Here is a 20,752-nt window from a genome sequence, read left to right as displayed (position 1 = left end):
ATCTATATCATTCCCTTAGATCCTGTCACTGGTCACCACAGAGCAGAGATCAGTGCCTGCCCCACGTCTTCCTCTCACAAGGAAGTTGTAGATTGCAACGAAGTCTCCCCTTAGTCTCCTCTTCTCCAGGGTGAACAGATCAAGTGACCTCAGCTGCTCCTCATATGTCTTCCCCTCAAAGCCCTTCACCATATTCATTGCCATGTTTTGGACACTCTCTAATAACTTAATATCTTTCTTATATTGCAGCAGGCAAAACTGCACATGACTTTCAAGGTGAGGCTGCACCAGTCAGAGCAGAGTGGATAATCACCTCTCTCGATCAGCTGGTAACGCTTTGCCTGATGCCCCCAGGACTGCCAGGGCACTGCTGACATATTCAGCTTGCCATCAACCAGGACTCCCTTGTCCCTTTCCATGGCACTACTTTCCAGCATCTCATTCCTCTGTCTGTACATACATCCAGGGTTGCCCCATCCCAGGTGCAGAATCCAGCACTTTCCCTCATTGAACTTCATATGATTGGTGATTGCTGTAATTTGTTGGGGTCTCTCTGCAGGACTTCCCTGCCTATAAAGGAGGCAACAGCTCCTCCCAGTCCTATGTCATCTGCAGACTCACTTAGTATCCCTTCCAGTCCTGTGTCCAAGCCATTTATGATGGCTAGGCTTCACAAACAAAGATTTGAGAAGGGCTCTAGCCATGCTTGCTGCATGTGCACTGATGGCTGAAAAGGCCAATGCGAGGTAGACAAGTCCGGTTGCAGAAGGCACAGCAGAAAGACTCCGCAGGTGATATCGACAAGATGCGATTCTTTCTGCATTGTCTTTTCTCCTTGAGAGTGATCCTGCGTGTGTTCTCAAAAGAAGCAGCAGCTTCTTTTAACAAGATACTTAACAAGGTGCTGAAGAGCACAGGGCCTAAGATGGAACCCCACTAGGGACAGGTCACCAGTCTGATGTTACCACATTCACTATTACCCTCTGTGCTCAGCCCATAAACCAATTGCTCATCCACCATATGATGTGTTTATCCAGCTGTGTGCTGTCTGCTTTGTCTGGAAGGATCCTCTGAGAGACAGTATTGAAATTTTTACTGAAATCCAAGAAGATTACATGAAGTGGCTTCCCTTGATCAACTAGGTGGGTTATCTTGTCATCAAAGGAAATTTGGTTTGATAAGCAGGAATTTCCTCTCATGAAACTGTGCTGGCTGTGACTGATGACTGTGTTATCTTTCAAGTGTTTTTCAATACCTTGAAGAATAACCTTCTCCATAACGTTACCAGGCACTGAAGTGAGACTCAGAGGCCTGTAGTTTTTGGGGTCCTCCTTCTTGCCCATCTTGAAAATCGTGACAATGTTCTCCAACTTCCACTCAGCTGGGACCACTCTGAATTCCCAGGACCACTCAAAAATCATTGAGATAAGTTTTGTGATTACATCAACCAGTTCTCTGAGGATTCTTGGATGAATTGCATCAGATCCCATAGCAGACATGATGTAGCCTTGCTTTTCTGGAGAAGACTGAACACCCTCCTGCCCATGGGAAATGGTGAATGAGTTCCTTGCTTTGTTTTGCTTATGTGTGGCTTTAGCTTTGCTTATTAAATTGTCTTTATCTTAATCCACAGTTTTTCTCACTTATATCCTTCTGATTCTCTCCCTCATTCCACAATGGAGGACTGAGCCTCCCTTGGGAAGACAGCTGAATGAGGGTTAGTTGCCTGCTGGGGTTAAACCATGATACTTTCTAAATATTAATGAAGATTGGCAGATAGAAAATATATTGCTATTCAAAGACTGTGTTACTGGAGAGAAATGGGAATATCAAAAGGCATTCTGTATCTATAGAAATTGCCATTAAAGCTGTCCTGCAAGCAAGGTGAGACAGTTATATAGAAATTACTGGTGTAGAAAGAGTTAAGAATGCAGAGTACTGTTATGTATCATCTAGTCTTTCTTCCAGACTTAATTCCTCATTATATCTTAATGCTGGAGAATGGCTGGCATGCATAAACACAAACATCATTTATTCATCAGTAATTTGGCGTTTAATTAAAATATTACTTCATTCTCATTGAGAGCATAAGAAAGAACATTATAAATATAACAGGTCAAAAAATCACTATATTAGCTGCTAGAATAAAGAATACACTACTGAAGACATCCTAAATACGATTTTACAAGGTAAAAGATAAGGAACTAAAATAATAGGCCTCATGTAAATTTTTTTAAGAGGAAGAAATTACAGTCAATAAAGTGCATGACATCGATGAGGAAGTAAGCAACAACCCATAGTCAAACTGGGTATTGGGTTTTACCTTAGAACCAAGGAGATTACCTTCTTGTTTATCTCATGCACTCCCACATGTCTTCACCCATGCCCTGTTATGTCCTTAGGTTTCCATTCTCCTTCCTAGCAGGGAGATTGCTGCCGGTCTGGGAAGCTCGAGTAGAAAGTCATGTTGATTTACACTGATCTGCTGTTTGTAGGAACTGGTCTTGATTGTTACCAGCCAAAATCCCTGTGCATATCTTGTTATTGATCTCCATGCACCTCTACCTTATCATCAGTACCTTCCCCACTTCTAGGATCTTTCTTCCAGCCAGGATGTTTACCTCTTTCTTTCCTGGCCCCCCTTTTTGTCCAAGACCATATCTTCTTTTCAGGAACTCCTATTTTTCAGCACTCATTTTTCTCTACAGAACACCCAGCACCCATTTTTCCCAATAAGTAAAATAATGGAATCATAATCACAGAATAATTATTGTTGGAAAAGACCTCCAAGGTCTTTGACTCCAACTTTTGACTGAATAACAACATGTCAACTAAACAACTAAGTGCCACATCCAGTTTTTTCTCAAACACTTCCAGAGATGGTGATTCCATCCCTTTCTTGGGTAGCCCATTCCAACACTTAATCACCCTTTCAGTGAAGAAATTCTTCTTTATGACTAACCTGAACCTCCCTTGGCAAAGCCTGAGGCCATTTCTTCTTGTCCTGTTACTAATTCCCTAGGAGAAGAGGACAACCTTCAGCTACCTAAAACATCCTTTCATGTAATTGTAGACAGTGAAAAGGTCCCCCTTGAGCTTCCTTTTCTCCAGACTAAACAACCCCAGCTCCTTCATTTGCTCCTCATATGACTTACTCTCCAGACCCTTCACCAGCTCTGTTGCCCTTTTGTGGGCTTGCTTCAGCACCTCAATGTTTTTCTTGCAGTGAGGGGCCCAGAACTGGACACTGGTGACAAGTACAGACAATACCTTCCCTGATCTTGCTGGCCACAGTTTCTGATACAGCTGAGGATGCCACTGGCCTTCTTGGCCACCTGGGCACACTGATGGCTCATGTTGAGCTGCTGTCGACCAACACCCCCAGGTACTTTTCCACTGGGCAGCTTTCCAGATACTTTACCCCAATCCTGTAGCACTGCCTGGGGTAGTTGCAACCCAAGTTCACTTGGCCTTACTGAACCTCATGCCCTTGGCTTCAGCCCATGGATCCAGTCTGTCCAGATTCCTCTGCAGAGCCCTCCTACCCTCCAGCAGATCAGCACTCTCACCCAACCTGGTGTTGTTTGCAAACTGACTTAGGGTGCACTCAATCCCCTCATCTAGATTATTGAAAAAGATATTAAACAGGACTGACCCCAATACTCACTGGGGAATCCACTAATGACTGGCCACCAACTCAGTGTGGCACCATTCACCACCATGCTTTGGGCCCAAGTACCCAGCCAGTTTTTAACCTCATGAAGAGTACACCTGTCCAAGCCATGGGCTGCCAGCTTTTCAGGACAATGACATGGAAGACAGCATCAGAGACAAAGGCTTTACTGAACTCCAGGTAAACAACATCCACAGCCTTTCCCTCATCCACTAGGTGAGTCGCCTGGTCATAAAAGGAGATCAGGTTGGTCAAGCAGGATGTGCCTTTCCTAAACCCTGCTGACTGGGCCTGATTCCCTGGTTGTCCTGTACATGCTGTGTGATCGCACTCAAGATGATCTCTTCCCTAACCTTTCCCAGTACCAAGGTCAGACTGACAAGCCTGTAGTTCCCTGCATTTTGCTTCTGGCCCTTCTTGAAGATGGGTCTTGCACTGGCAAGCCTTCAGTTATCTGGGGCCTCCCCTTATAATCAGGGCTGATGATAATTGAAGGCAAGTGGCTTGGTGAGCTCTTCTGCCTGTTCCTCAGTACCCTCACGTGAATCTCATCTCGCCCCATAAACTTGTGAGTATTTAAGTGGCACTACAGGTCACTGATTACTTCCTCCTAAATTACATTCTGCTGGATTGCTTCCTCTGGATTACATTATATTCTGCTCTCTGTCCCTGTCTACCAGCTCAGGCGTCCAGTTGCCCTGGGGGTAACTGGTCTTTCTGTTAAAGACTGAGGTAAAGAAGGCATTAAGTACTTCAGCTATTTCCTCATTTTTGATGTCAATGTTCTCCTCTGCATCCAGTAAAGGATGAAGATTTCCCTTGGCCCTCCTTTTTCTTTTAATCATAGAATCATAGAATCAGCCAGGTTGGAAAGGACCACTGAGATCATCAAGTCCAACCCTTTTGATCCACCACCACCAGAGTTACTAGACTTTGGCACTAAGTGCCACATTCAATCTCATCTTAAAAACCTCCAGGGACAGAGAATCCAATACTTCCCTGGGCAGCCCATTCCAGTGCCTGCATACCCTCTCTGTAAAGAATTTCTTCCTAATATCCAACCTAAACCTCCACTGGCAGAGCTTAAGACTATGCCCTCTTGTCTCTATAATATATCTATAAAAGCACTTTTTATTATCTTTCACAGCAGTGGCCAGATTGAGTTCTAGCTGAAATTTTAGCTCTCTAATTTTCTCTCTACATGACCTAAAAATATCCTTGGACTCTTCTTGAGTTGCCTGCATCTTCTTCCAGAGGTCTTAAATGCTGTTTTTTCCCCTGAGGTCATGCAAAAACACCCTGTTCAATCAGGCTGATCTTCTTCCTTGCCATCTCATCTTTTGGCACATAGGGACAGCCTCCTCTTGTAGCTTCACGATTATCTTCTTAAAGTATATCCATCCTTCCTGGACCTGTGTGTTATAAGGACTGTTTCCCAAGGGACACTCTGAACCAGTATCCTGAACAGGCCAAAATCTACCTTCTGTAATTCAAGGTAGAGGTTTTCTTGACTCCCTTCCTTAATTCACCGAGAATTGAAAACTCTATCATTTCATGGTTGCTATGCTGCAGATGATCTCTGACCACTGAGAGTCTTTCTATGCAGAAACACAGTGTGAGATCAGTCTCCTAAATGGTGTATGTATCTAAAGTCTTTTATTAACTGGAGGATTCAGGATGTCCTACTGTTATTTGGTCCAGACATTACCAAAATTCACAAACACTCGTATTGATTGCAGCTATCAAGTAGGAGGCTTCTGCTTGAGAATTAAAAAGTTAAATTTTGGATATCTGTGTGTGTGTGTCCTGTTATCTCCTGCCTCATATAATTTACAATTTAATAATTTTTTTCCTTACAACAATATCATATTTTAGACTGTCCCACTGTAAGATGATAGGTGAATTTTCCTTCTAGTAATGACAGTAAGGGTATGCTACACAATGTTGTGGTATCTTACTAATTGGATTTTCCCAAAAGAAGATTGTTAGATGCTGGAGTAAGGAATGTTTATCTTTCATGCAATTGGAAAACTATTTGAATTCTGGACCAAATGTGTTTCTGTAATGAACACTCACTTTACTTGAGAGTGAACAAATACTGTAACAATGGCATTGATATCAGCAACAAGAACCATCAATAACAAAGTAATTAAGAAATTCATTACTTGTGACCTCAATCTCTTTTCAATTCCTTATTCTCCAAAGCATCAAAATGCCACCCCAAGTAGTCTTTTTCCTCCTAAATATTTGACAAAATTTCATCTGCAAATAAAACTCATGGACAGAAATCAATTTGTCAAACATGATCTGCCTAAGGGCTTCAAAATCTGCCTGAGATCATCACCTTGGTTCCCCCTGTAGATGTTCTATACGCAGAAAGAGGCCTCTCCAGTTCATCTCATTCTAAGAAAAGTAACCACCTTTCTCTGTTGACTAGAGACGAAACTGAATAAAATAACTGCAATGAGTGAGGACAAATTCCTGCTTCTACTCACTACGTCACACTTAAAATCATGGATGTTTTGATTATATAATGGAAAAACATCCCAAACAATTGGTACGTATTCAAAACATTTTTTCCTAGAAGCGCTTCCTAGGAATCACATACCTTTACAGCAAAGAATGGGGAGGTTTTCTTGACCCTTCATGATTTATTTGTCTGTCAGTGTCCCAGAGAAACTGAAACCCCTATGTCTGACCAGTCTGTCAATGTCCTGTAAAGGGGACCCTTCACCGAGCAGATTCACAGGACTGAAGCGAGACTCAGCTGCCCTTTTCAGGGGGGCTGAGACAACAGCAAAAGGGAAACCCCTCAGCAGGCCTTTCCAACATGTTATCTGCCACTGGCAATTGCTATCACCTGTAAAGGGCTTACTCTAACAGTTTACAGAATAACACTCTTTATTAATACAAATTGTGACAGGTTAATAAAGTTCAAGGTCGTCGGTGATAGTGTCTGACTGCAAAAAGGTGTTTAAAGCAATTGGATAATACTACAAAGCAAGTACAAACACAAGCTCTGATACAAACAAAATCTACTAATATACTACAGAGTAAGCACAAGCTCTAATCCTATGCATTTAGCACACATATGTTTCTTACCCCACAGATGTCCCTATAGTGGGGGAGAAGGACAGATTCAGCCTATCGACTGATCCAAGTAGTTTTGATGGAGTCTTCCTCCAATTTTCCCCTATTCCCAACTTACATTTATACTATCTCTTTAGGCTTAGGTGGAGCTTGAGTGACTCTAGTCAAAAGTACTTAATAGGGTAGTTGTCCTTGGCCTCTATCTCCCTTGTCTGACAAGTATTGTAGGGTCTTTGAACTACAAAGTGTCACCATGGTCCCCTCCCTTCAGGGATGTCTATGAATGGAGGCTGCAGGGCCTCCACTCCACTGTTCCCCTCCATCCTCTGTAGCAGGTGCTTATCATTGTTTAGGGAACCTTGGTGGGGCATGTCGGCACATTCCATCCAGGGAGCAGCAGCTGCATTTTACCCTCTTATTCTTAGACTCCTCTAATTTTTAACCCTATCCGTTGTTCAACAAGGTTGTATGGCCATATTCCCAAATTAGAGAACTTGTCTTACTCTCTTTATATTAGAAATTTATTCTAAGGGGAAAAAATTATTTATTGTAAATAAAACTAGTCTCACTTGCCATTTAAGAGTTCTGAATGTGGGTGAATTTCTTTCATATACTTTAATTCGGTCAAAAATACTTTATATCTTCTGTTTTATGAAATGGATTTTATAATTGATAAGTGCACTTGTGTTTATAGTGCCCAGAAAAGATTTAATCACTTCCTATAATTTCCATACAGTACTTACTCAATTTTAGAACATCAGTGAACTATGTTAGCCAGTTAGTTCTAAGAAATTAATGGATTTAAAATTGAGTAATGTCATTTGTCCTCCAGCCTTGATCCTTACAGATGCAAATATCTCATATTACATCTTGATATTTAAATAAGGAATTTTTTTGACAGTTAAGATATGCCAAGTCACACTTTTATGTCAACTAGGACACTGCATGGGTACTAGTAGTGCAGCATCTTCTCCTATCTACTTCTTAATTTTAGCATGGAAGAGAGAGAAAGCCAGAAAATCTGGCCTCAAAATACTGGCCTAGAGCACATATATCTTAACAAATTCATGCACAGCATAGAGATAGTAAGTTTTCTGAAATTTAGTTCATTTATGTTCATGTCCTCTTTTTGGCATGGCTGGTAATTTTAATAGCTCATGGTTTTATGAGGTGAAAACCTTCCTATTCCATATACACAGACAAATTACATTTCTACTATTGCTAAGCATTGTTTCATTGAAACTTTGGAGCTATAAAAGAAATATGTAAAACCATAACTTAGATTGTCTCTAAAAATTTACCAATGACTTTGGAAAGATGTGAGTAGGAACTGAACAAGAGAAAAAGAACCTCCAAACTTATCTTTATATTACATATGTGATTTTCAGTAGATTGTTGAAAATATACATGAATACCTACTTCAGTTTTGCACAGATGAAGCAGTATTTTTGTATACTTTGAACATTCTACACACTGCAGAAACTGATCCTCCAAGAGCCAGACTTTGTTTCATTTTGTAACTATTCATTTTAAAGATTACACTTACATTCTGAATTGCTTGCCTTCTGGTTCCAACTTTTCACATGCCAGAATTTTTGAAGTTAAAAAAAAGATTTTTTATTCTCACAAATATATCAAGACCTGTCTGGAATTTTGTGTTACGTTTCTGAAGCATTTTCTCTTTACTCAAGAGCTGTGATTTCTCTTTGAAAGAAGGAAGGAGAAAAAAGGAAAAGATACAACAGGGTTTAAAGCTGTTCTTTTTCTGAATGGTTACTTCAACAAACATCAATAGCAGTCTTTTTTTCAGCTGTTACACTAGTGTTTCAAGGCTGCAGGGGGCAGTGATGCCCTGTTTAGCTACAATACTGCAGAGCAAGACTCAGACAGGATAAGATTAAACAGTCCTGCAGGTTACAGATTCAGGAAAAAACCGCATAAACTATTTAGAATCAATTTATGTTTTGAGAAATTAGGTAACTATAAAATATTTATATGAATTTTGGACGGAAATCAATGTGTCATTTGCAGGTTAATATATTTGTTTTTCTGCTGCAATCTGTTGTAAGGATAAGACTGTTTTCTTAACTTTATAACTAAGGTCCTTTGAAGGATAATATATCTTTCTAGTGTTGCATTACTTAATATTACAACCTTAAACAAACAATCTCTATCCTCTGTGGAAAATAAAATTTTGCTTAGCAGCTCTCCAGAGAAGCCCATTTATTCACTGTAGATAATAACTTCCTTATATATTTATCATCCAATACACATTCTATCTGATTCACAGTCATTTAAGCAAGAATGTATCACAATAAGAAATAATTATATTTCTAAAGAAATAATTACATATCAGTTTGTTTAATAATTTCTATTATTGGACCTAAGATTGATAGAATCTAAGATGCAGAGATTTCCTGATAAAAAGACAATTTATGACTGAGTAACAGGTGGTACATATGCAATCATGTCTGCATCATGTGTTTTGCATTCAGTACTGTTTATTTTTTCTTTAATTCCTTTCTACACATAAGTACTTTTTTTTTAAAATTCAGCTACATCACAGTTTCATTTTTTCTGTTCATATCTTAGTATTTCCTGCATTTACAACTGTACTAAGCTGTAGTTTCCTAAAAAAACCTTTCTAGAAAGACATGCAGTGCAAATTTAACACAGCAACAAATGAAGAAGCCATCACGTCACTTGGTAATTTGCACTAATTATAGTCATCATTATTTCTATAGCTTTTTTGGAGGGGTTATTACCAATTTAGACTTTCTGCTTACAGCTTTCAGCCATTGGTTCAACCATACTGATCTCTGTTGAGCAAAAGAAACCTCCTCTGTCATGCTTCTCCTCATTAAACATATGTGCTACATTTGTATACCCTATAATCACCTCAGGCATATGTTAGAAAAAAACCTAAGACTGAATTATTAAAGTATCTTTCTGCATACTTTTTTATAAAAATATCACTAATTTCTTTGAGCTTTTTTTTTTTTAAATTGTACCTTTCATCTTTATACTTTTTAGGTACTACTCCATTGTTCAACAATACGCAATGAAATACAGTACAACCAGTATCACAATCAATAGAATCACAGAAATAAATTTGTCTTTATCCATTCTTCTTCAAACATGCAGAAATCACATTTATCATTTTGCCCCAGAAGCTTACATTGAGTTGCTTGTCTAAGTTAACTAAAAACAACTCTTCAGGACATTGCTCTTGCTTTGGGGTTTGGCCAGTAATTCAAAGAGGAAGTTTTGTACAAAAATAATTTCAAAAAGTTACCAATATCTCCTTTTTTCAGTCTTTCCTTTTCTTGTAAGAACGAAATCTTCAATGTTTGAGCAATTTTAGATGATTTCTATTTTAATTTAAATACCTTTATTACATTGATTGCATATTAATATCAGATTTGGATTTACAGTTTCACAATATCTATAATTGTAAGAACATTTATTTATCTTAAAAATATAAGGCACATCCTAAAAAAACTCCTGTTTTTAAAACATCCATTCTTTACTAATTTTTAGACCTGAAATGAGCAATTGTTATTAAAAGTACTCTGTCAATGAGAAGCTCAAATCATCTTTTTAAATATAAAAAATATGCAAAATACTTTTAAAAAAGTTAAATATTATTTATAATGGCTTTTATTTTCTATAAAATCACACAAGATTTAGTGATGTTCATTGTTTCACTTTTTAGCTTTGTTAAATGAGATTTTCACAAATCTACAGATGCTTTATAAGTCACTCAGTTATGTTGTCGGTTCATTGACACAGTGAAGGACACAATGGATGTCAGCAGAAAGCTGTTAGACAGAATAAAACTGAACTTCCAAACTTTTCTCTTGATGTTCTGTCCGTTAACAGTTGAAGGCAACTCTGAAGATTCCTTATTACTTCTGTATCAGATTCAAATAACAAAGAGAAAGTATTCTACTGATTCAAGCTTCCAGTAGGCAAATTGTTCCTTTCAGTATGACTCTCATTCTCACCTATTCTCTCCAATACAGTCTGGTATAATAACAGGAACAACTACAGCTCCATTACGAGGCACTTTCTGCACATAACATGGAAGTCATGGAAACCTGCTCCAAAGCTTAATTATTTGTGAGTATATAACAAAATACTTCTCTATTTCTAGATTTGTGTAACTGGAATGGCAGCAAATGCTAGCACTAAATCTCAGTGTGACTGTAGTTCAATAAAGAAAGCATGCAAGATAATTTCTTTTACCATTCAATTGGTTTTATATAATTCCTTCTGTGATATACTTGGCTTTTCTGAACCACTGTTTATAAAAAATGTAAGACTAGATATATAGAGAAATATTCTCAAAGCATAATTTTGTCAAACCATTCCTACACCCATCTGCAAGTTTTAGATGGACAGAACAAAAATGAGATTATTTTTCTCTACTCTAAGAAAGTAGAAGAGGATTTTATTATTCACATACTTGTCTGGTTAGAAGCCTAAGTGATTATTTCAGGAAGTTACTGAACCATACCACTTGATGCTTTGTGTCACTAAGATAATTTTTCTTAAGAATTAAGGTAAATTTTCCAAAGTGTGTTTCAATGGCTATGACACATGATATTATAAATGCTGTGAAAAATATACTTAGTGAAGTTTTAAGAACTTTGAAAAATGACTTTAAATTTAGCTTCTAGTTTGCAAATCTGCTCAAGTTTTACAGGAAAGGTGGTATATTTTCAACCCAATTTTTTTTTTAATTCTATCAAAAATTTCTGTTTTTACATTGATAATAATACTTTGGCTTTAGGGGAACCTCTGCTAAAATCTAAGATGAAAAAGGTACCTTAATTCATGAAAAAATGAGTGTCTCTCATAAATCTTTGAGATGTATTTTCTTATACTTTTTTATGCTTCTGTATTTCAGAAGCTAGTCATGTTTAGGAGCAGTTCTTGTTTGGATGACTGAATTTCCAGGGAAGTATAAATAGTCAAAGCAGCTTGGCAGAAGGTAGTGAACACTATTGATAACCTAGAGCAGCACAAATGTTGTGGCAATCTGTAGTGTTCCTGGAACTATGATCTTTGATGTAAAGCAAAAAAGGGGTCCTTCTCATTTGCTGGAGCTATAAATAAACAGCTGAAATCCTATACCTCTCCAACCATCCAATTACTCTATAATCCACAGGTAAGAAAGGCTGAAAGATTACAATAAGGCTTTTAAAATATCTTAGCAGTCTTCTAATTCTGATCACTCCTGATACTGAAGAAGCTCCAAGTACAGAGAATTCACTGTGTTGTCCTTTGGAACGCCTCCCAGAATTTCCCCATGTTGGTCCACTGAGCTCTGTCACATCCTGAACTCTCTAATCTCTTATGTAAGAACTTGTGGTGACCTACCGAACAGGCACCTGACAGATGATCTCTCTCATTTCCACGTTTAAGAATGTGCTACAGAAAGATACAGTGACTTTATACACTAATCACAGTTTATGGGGCTTTGAATCTACCACTCAGTGTAAAGAGGTCGTAGCAGATAAAGACTCTTTTGCTGTAACAGGAGCCTTTAACACATGTTTCTCCTTCCTAATTAGAATCAGAGTCATAGAATGATTTGGGTTGGAAGCGATCTTAAAGATCAGCTAGTTCCAATCCTGCCCTGCCATTGACAGGGACATCTTCCACTAGACCAGGTTGCTCAGAACCCCATCCAACCTGGCCTTGAACACTTCCATGGATGAGGCATCCACAGCTTCTGTAAGCAACCTTTTCCAGTGCCACACTACCCTCAGAGTAAAAAATTTCTTCCTATTATCTAATCTAAGCCTACCCTCCTTCAGCTGAAACCCAGTTTTCTTATCCCCTTTTCTTAACCCCTTTTCTTATCACTACATACCCTCATAAAAAGTCCCTATCCAGCTTTCCTGTAGGCCCCTTTTAGATACCAGAAGGTCCTATAAGTTCTCCCCAGAGCCTTCTTTTCTCCAGACTGAACAGCCCCAACTCTCTCAACCTGTCTATACAGGAGAGGTGTTTCCAGCCCAGTGAACAGCTTAGTGGCCCTCCTCTGGACTCGGTCCAATAGGTCCATGTCTTTCTTGTTTTGGGGACCCCAAAGCTGGATGTAATATAGCTGGATGCGAACAACCTTAGTTCTATAATATGAGTGTTCTGCTCAATGCAACCCACTGTGCTCCCTTCCAACCTCACCCATTCTGTGATTCTGTGATGCTGTAATTCTGTGATGTATGAAGGGATCAGTTTATATACAATAGTTAAGTATTTGGGATGAAAAAACTTTAAGAATTCCATTAGTAAACTTAGTAATCTAGAGTAAGAATCACCAGTAATTGGAGATATTAAATATTATGTAAATGAACAAAAATAGATCCGAAAGTGTGACTCGAGTGCAAAACAGCATTGCTCCAGCACTGGAACCTTTTCTTTGGCACATGAAGTCAAAACACTATAAAATAATGAATTACACATGAACACTAATGGAAAGACAATTTCATTAAAAATAACCTCTGTGTGTTATTTAAAAAATATTTCCTTTTTGCACAACTGTGTCAGAGTGTTTTCCAAAATATATGAGTTACTATTTATTTGCAGTAATGAACTGTCTCAAACATAGGCATTGTATGCATATACATCGACATATATACTTGCAAATACCTCCTTGATAAAAATGGAAGGAAAAAATGCATGGTATCCTCTAAGACCTGTCTTATTAGCTTCCATACAAGTACCTGGTAATTCCAGCAGAAATCATGATCTCATTACACTTGTTCATTACAGACACACTAACAGACAGTGACTGCCACTGAATTCTGTTGACAGAATTAGGAAACAGTCTTCTGTTGGTATAATGCATATGCCTAAAGTTACAGAGGGATAAGTAAGATAAAGATAAACATTGCCAAATACTATTACTAACCTAGAAACAGAGAACTATCCCAAAGAAGATTAATATTAGTTTTGTAGTATGCTGATGAAAGACAACCTTTTCCAGAAACAAGCAGAGAAACGTAATGTTTACAAACTTGTATTACTTCACCTGCATATATTTGACACATGGATTTGTCTAATATCTATCAGAAACAATTTTCACAGAATACTTCAAAAGATTGAGCTAAATGGCTTATACAAAAATTTACAGTGATTTTGAGGATTTATATCAGTAGGAAAGATTAGATCTATCACTTCTTTCTTTTTTTTTTCTTTTTCTTTTTAAACATTGACAGCTATCACTGACCAGGAATGCCAGAAGAGAAATAAAAGGTAACAGAAAAACAGTCAGAATTCATGTGCAGACAGAAACAAAATTGCACAGGACAACAAAACTCACAAAGGAAAATAAAACATTGCAAACAGACATTGTAAAAGATGAGGGAAATCAAGAAGGGCAAATCAAGTAAAGAAGATGAAAGCATATAAAAGCAACCCAGGCCCCAGAAGGTGTGTAAGAGGCAATTAGAAACACACAGACAAGGTTATTAGCCAGCAAAAGCAATTGATGAAAGAGAAAAAAAATAACAAAATAAATGGTTAAAGAAGAACAAATTATTGTTATCACCATGTTATAATTGCACAGAAATGTTATTAACATAATATCAAGCATATATATGGTGAATATAAATGAATGATGTTTCTGAAGCTTTGTCTTCAGTTCTGTACTTCAGAAACATTTAGTCCTATATTCATATTAACCACAGAAAACTCATAAAACCTATTAAATAAATAAAACTAAGTAGTGTCAGTATTCTTTATTTAGTCATTCTCTTCAACAATGTTGAGGAGCGCCGTATATTTGGGTTTTTTTCTGTTTCAGAATTAAGCATGTAACTTCAAACTTTTAATGAGAAAATACAAACATAGGAAAAGTTATAAGATATAAGAATTGAGATGCTGAGGTATAGGAATGCAACTTAGAGTCTCTTATGTACAACAGAAGCTCAATGCTTTTTATAGGATCCTTCATTTACTCACAGACTAAGATGTAAGTAGACAGAAGAGCTTAAGCTTGGAACTCTGTGATTTCCCTTTTGGTTTTGTGCCAGCTTGTACGTTTGATTGACTTTAAAATTTTCAGCTCAGGTGGATTCATATGAAGAAACTCTTAAAGCCTACCTAAGTCTTGTACAGACTCTTAGGATGAACTCTAACATACAGTATGTACCAATATAAACTTTCCTTTCTAGGTGTAGAATGGTAACTGCAGGACTTTCACAATTGGCTGAAAATTAACTTTCAGCAGATGGAAGTTTCCTCCTTATTAAGGTGTGCAGTTCATTCCAAAGACAGAAATCAAACACCTTCAGATGCCTGGTGTCAGTTGCTATGAGTTGTGATGTTTTACAATATTCTGAAAACCAAGAAGTTCCACAGATGAAAAAATCCAGAGAAGTTGCGCAGGAGACTGACTTCCCACAATGTATTGGTGTCTGTGTGGATGTTTGTAAAATATCACAGAAAACTACAGAATGGAAAGGAGAGTATTCACACAAAAGGAAGGGAATTTGGAGCTTGTTGGAAAGTGTATAAGTGAGGGGAAAGTGAAACTGAGGGCTTATTGAAAAAAATGTAAAACTCTCCAAAATATATTGCACAGTTCCTGAGAAAATTGTCATCTATTAGGAAACTCATCAGTCCTCATGATGGAATGGAACTTGGGTACTGCACTTTCAAGAGTCTCTTTCCTAAATGCAAATAGCAATCAGAGTCTTTGCTGAAACGAAGCTCAGTTTCAGCCTGGAGAACACATCTTAAGATAAATTAACAGCAAAGTAAAATCTTTTAAAAAAACAGAAAATCTGTCCAGTTGGTAGTAATGAAGAACTCAGCTTATTAGTTCCTCTCTGAAAGTATAAATCACTCTTGTACATTTGCATCCATCACTGAGACTTCCCTTAGGAAAACAGAAAGCAGTATTTTTCTGTTTTCTACTTGGGAATTTTTTTTGTTTACGTGAACAAATCATGGCTTGCATAGCTATAACTATAGATATATATGTATATGTATATATTTTATATGTGTGTGTGCACATGTGTTTGGAACCTTTGAATTTAGTAAATGCAATAAGCTGCTACAGTAAGCTCTTACAGCAATATATAGTAGTCATAGCTCCCAGACACTAAAACAGAACCAAACTGCAATAAACACCAGCTTTTAATACTGGGACTCAAAGCTTCATTTATATCTGTCATCTGAACTTTATCTGGAAGTGATAGTCATTTATCTTGCAAATCTATTCCAGCAACACTTTCTGAAACAAAGATGCTTTATATTGCATTAACACATCACAAGTATCTCACTTGTCCAGAAGGGGATACAAAAAAAAGCAATTCCATTTATTAAATAATGTCATCAGAGATGTTATTTCCAATTATCTTTCTACTACTAATATTGGTCATTATATATTATCTATTATATATTACCTACATATTCATAACTCTAAGACAGGTATAGTTTAAACAGAACCTTAAAATAAACTTTGACAAGATTTATTTAAGTAAATAGTCTATCATAATTCTAGAAAACTACAGACTGGTGGCTGACCTTTACTAATTGATAAAGTTCCATTATAACCTTTCTTGAAAGCAGAACCTGTATTGTTCAGAGTATTTTTATGGCTGCAAACCTTCTCCCAGAGAGTCGAACTTTAACTCATTCTCCTGCCCATACCATTATTCTGCTGTTTCCTGCTTCACCTTGGTTATACCCCATGTTAGGAAGCTCTGATGAGTATTGTTCTACCAAGTTAAAATAATTCTCCCTTCTTTGTAGCATATAATATTTGCATTAAAAATATGAATTCTAAAGGAACAAATAGCATTCTTGCCCTAATATATTTAGGGCATTTTACACACTAGACAGATATGTATGCCAATGAAATTAATATTATGGTGTAATTTTTACATTTCTTAATTCTGAACATTTTTAAAAAAGAAATGTAAATCTCTGAGATAAGCAACATAAAGTATATAATATCCTATGAAAGGTAGTGATATCAATAGTTTTGAAAAGGTTAATGAACTGTTTCTAAAATATGTTTTTGAAAGATCTCTATATTCACTGTACATATTACATCATCCTTTGGTATTTTAAAATTCAAATAGATGCAGTAAAAATAACCAAAAACCAAACACAGAACACATTTGAGTAAATTTAAAACCTATTAAAAATCATAAGTTTAAAATTTACTCACAAACTTTTTCATTTTAAGAAGTGTCAGCATGTCCACAATAATAACCCGTGCTGCTGGGGCACCGAGAAGAACAAAACAGAGCAGGGTAAATCAGTACCACTATAGAATGGCTAAATATACAAAAGCAGGGACATTCAAAAAGATTAGAAGTCTACCAGCAGGTAGAAGGTTAGCTAAAGAAAAACTACCACAGCAAAAGCCAGAAATAATTAGTGCCGCTACCTGGCAATAAACAGGGATGTTCTTGCAGGAAGAAATTGGTTTGTTTTGTGTGCCAAACTGTAGAGTTCTCCCATACTATCACGTAGCTCCAACTGTAGCAATGTTGCATCTATAGAACATGACTTCTGCAAACACAATAGGTTTCCTAGTATTCACTATCTACTTTTGTTGGTGATATTTAAGCATCTTTCTTCAATCACTTTCTCCTTCTTTCTCAAAATAAATCTGTCTTCCCCAGAAGCCTGTCTTGCAAAAAGAGAATGAGAACTGAGCTTCCTAGGTGCTTTCTGGGAAGGAGACTTTATATGTAAGGACTGGTGATGTCAGGATAAACGTGGGTTATACCTAAAGTGAAAAGCAAAGACTGATGTTAGTTGCCATGTGTGAGCAGATATGGAACAGGTTCCCCAGGGGAGTGGTCACAGAACCAAGCCTGACAAGAGTTCAACAAGTGTTTGGATGACACTCTCAGACACATGGTGTGACTCTTGGGCATGGACCTGTGCGAGGTAGGAGTTAGACTTGATGGTCCTTGTGGGTCCCTTCCAACTTGGCATATTCTGTGATTCTGTGAAATTCATCTGTCTCAGGGCAGGAATGAGTAAGGAGAATGCTTGTCAGACTTCTCCACAGTCCGCTCCCATGAACTTCCCACCAAGGGAAATTCAGACTAATTTCAATTCTCTGTTAAAGTTACTGTCTCAACAGACTAATTCCAACAATTTCAACTGCTGAAATTAGCTTTTCAGAGAGGAATAACTGTGATTCGGACCAGGATGATGCCAGGTCTATGTGGCCTGTATGGGGCTGGACACTGTCAGGCTCACCTGCAGCACTCTGAGGAAGCCGGGAGGTAAAAATAACATGTTGCTCAGCACAGAGGACTGAGACGATCTAGCATTCTTCCAGTATCCTTTTATGCACAAGACTATTTCCACAATTCTTCTATATGAACTATTGTGTCATTTTACTCGCCTAATCAGTAGCATATGAACAGTATTTGCAAGAAACAGTCCTAGAATGTAGTCACTGCTCTGATTCAAATATAGTGATCTTTAATGTCTATATTATACCCCATAAGCCATATTTGTATGCTAATTGACTATGAAGGAAAGTATCAGATTCATAACCAAAGGCAATAAATCTTGCCATATAATTCTATAGATCGTAATATAACAGATAATTTGGCATTCTATATTAAACAAATTTAAAAAGGAATAAAGTCAATTTTCTTACAAGCTTTCTCCTTCCCACCTTTATCCCTCTCTCTGCTGTATGCACAGATTGGACAAAGCAGCTCTCATCAGTCTTTTGTTTCTGGAAGGATATTGGTTCTTAAAAGAATGGTTATATAAACTGCACAATAGGAAAAACTGCAAAAAAAGAATGGTGTCATAAAGCCCAAGGATGTAGACACCTATCCCAGAGAAAGTATTATGGAGAATGAAAGAAAATACAAAAGATGGTAACAGTCCTGATTTTGAAGTTATCCCTCTTTTATCTAGTAGTTTAAAAAACAGCTACATCTTACCTAGGATTTGTAATATCAAAGCTCTAATGAATATGCAAAATGGAGAAATATTTCCTAATCTAGTAATTAGATAATTAAATAACCTGAGATGGTTCATGATTTTTTCCCCATGATTATTATATTTCTAATATATAGACAGCCCTTAGATAGAAGTCAAGATTTTTGTCCACCTAAGTTAATAAGTGAATTAAAGACATGAAGTTGCTTCCTCACTTGTTTTCTACCTTCTGAATTTTTAGTTCTGCACAGAGGCAGAACACAGACAAGAGTATGTACCCTCATTTTGAAGGAGACCATAGCTCTGACTATGAAAAACTGCACAAAGACAAAAGTGGAGCCATCACTTCTTTCTTAGCCGGGGTCTATCACGACAGAGGTCAGGGTTCTCTGTTTTGTGCAGGATCTAGATCCACAACCACTTGTTAAATGCACTTAGAGAACATGTTCCAAACTAAATTAAACTTAAAGGGTGCAGAGTTCAGACCTCACAGACCTTTAATTAATGATCTAGCCAGGTACCACTAGCTTTCTAGGATGCTGTTTAAACAAGCTCATGAACATTAATCAAACAATTCTGTAAATTTTAGGGGAAAAAGCCACATGTAAAAAGGCTTATATAATGTTCTCTGGGGATATAAGATACATATGTCCAGTGAGGAAAGTGATACTCTATTCTGAAAATCCTAATTACCTACAAATGCAATTCACCTCTGTTTTCTTTTGCTTTCCACTTTTCCATTTTCAAACCTATTATATTCCACAACAGAATTATAATGTACACCATTGCCCCATGTAACCTTTTATTTCAATCAATGCATGACCAATAGCAATGTGAATATGCAAAAATGAAATCAACTGGGGATTTTAAACTTATTCAGAAACAATGCTTTCCAGCATTCTTCACAATCTCTTTTATAGCAAATGCAACAGGTCATCCAAATTTGCTACAAGATTAATGGAAATCCCAAAATGATAAGTTAAACACAACCAGCACATTACCCCACTTCACATTCCTGTTTTTTTTTCAGATTATTTTTCTTGCTCCTCTATGTTTCGCATTCAGTGGGTGACAACTTGCTCTAAATGTGCTGTCAAGTTTAATTGAACTATGCTGCAAAAATGCGTCTACCATAAAGGAAATGCTTCAAAAGCATAAAAGAAAGCAGGATACATATCTTTCTAGGTTTTCTTCTTTTTTCTGTCTTTTTCTCTGTAACTATTGTTGTAATTATCTAAAATAGTCACCCTGTGTAAGGAAGAAAGAAAAATCAGCACAAATGGTTTCTTCCAATTTGAAAAGGCATAGAGGGCAGTTTACCTGCAATTGTCAACATTACTTCTTTCCACAGCATTAGAGAATCTGAAAGGTCCCACATTATTGATTTCTATAACTTGTATACAGCCAGTGAAATTGTAGACAGGTCCAGAAACCTATGAAGGAAAAAATTCACATAGTTCATTTCCTTGTTGTTATTGTGATCTATTTTAAAAATAAAGAAGTTTCTACAGAAAGACTTGTAACATTATTTCATCTACTCCTGAAAGACTCTCCCGGTCCTCATTTTTTCTACAATGAAATTCTACCAAAAAAATTTAAATGTGAAAAGATATCACAGCAAGATAAGCAGTATTGGCTTAAAAATAAACCTAATACATAAAGTTAAAAAGGGAGTTTTGGACACACAGACAGCACAACAGGTATGCTGAAACACCATCAAGAAGTGGGTTTCTCTAGTTTTAGTCAGATATTTATTTTTTATGGAGGAACACAGGTCATGGGGAATGGTAAACAGGGAAGCTTTGAAAATCTACTTGTGAGTTTACTACTTCCCTGCTCAAAAGATATCTAGTGCTATTAATCATGTTTCAAAGACGCCTAAGGACCTACTAAAAATGGGAATCACTTTAGGGGCACTGAAAATACACAGAACAATAAATTGTTATGCACTGCCGAGGACCCATTTCCAGCACTGAAGTCAGGTTTAGATACTTGAAGAAAGAAAAGCATAAAGATCTTGAGGAACAATTTACTAAAAGCATAATG

General features: G+C 37.1%; 1 protein-coding gene and 1 long non-coding RNA gene across 2 annotated transcripts in view; both read right to left on the bottom strand.

The window, feature by feature from the left end:
* LOC114059280 (protein eyes shut homolog) overlaps window positions 1-20,752 on the bottom strand; it is a gene marked incomplete at its 3' end in the record, with an annotated part of 607,760 nt that overhangs the window by 61,392 nt on the left and 525,616 nt on the right. The window contains exon 35 of the mRNA XM_027887535.1: window positions 20,027-20,139. Coding sequence (XP_027743336.1) covers window positions 20,027-20,139 — 113 coding nt within the window. The remainder of the gene's footprint in view (window positions 1-20,026; window positions 20,140-20,752) is intronic.
* On the bottom strand, window positions 449-7,201 carry LOC114059281. Its single transcript, XR_003571635.1, has 3 exons — window positions 7,191-7,201; window positions 3,122-3,126; window positions 449-532 (listed from the first exon to the last, which is right to left on the bottom strand). It is a non-coding gene; the product is annotated as an uncharacterized LOC114059281 (long non-coding RNA).

The sequence above is a fragment of the Empidonax traillii genome, unplaced genomic scaffold, assembly GCF_003031625.1.
Source record: "Empidonax traillii isolate 1590-97213 ecotype Southwest subspecies unplaced genomic scaffold, ASM303162v1 scaffold214:size757588, whole genome shotgun sequence".
Taxonomy (NCBI): domain Eukaryota; kingdom Metazoa; phylum Chordata; class Aves; order Passeriformes; family Tyrannidae; genus Empidonax; species Empidonax traillii.
Note: the sequence above shows the minus strand (reverse complement) of the source record. Positions and strands in the feature narration are given on the sequence as shown.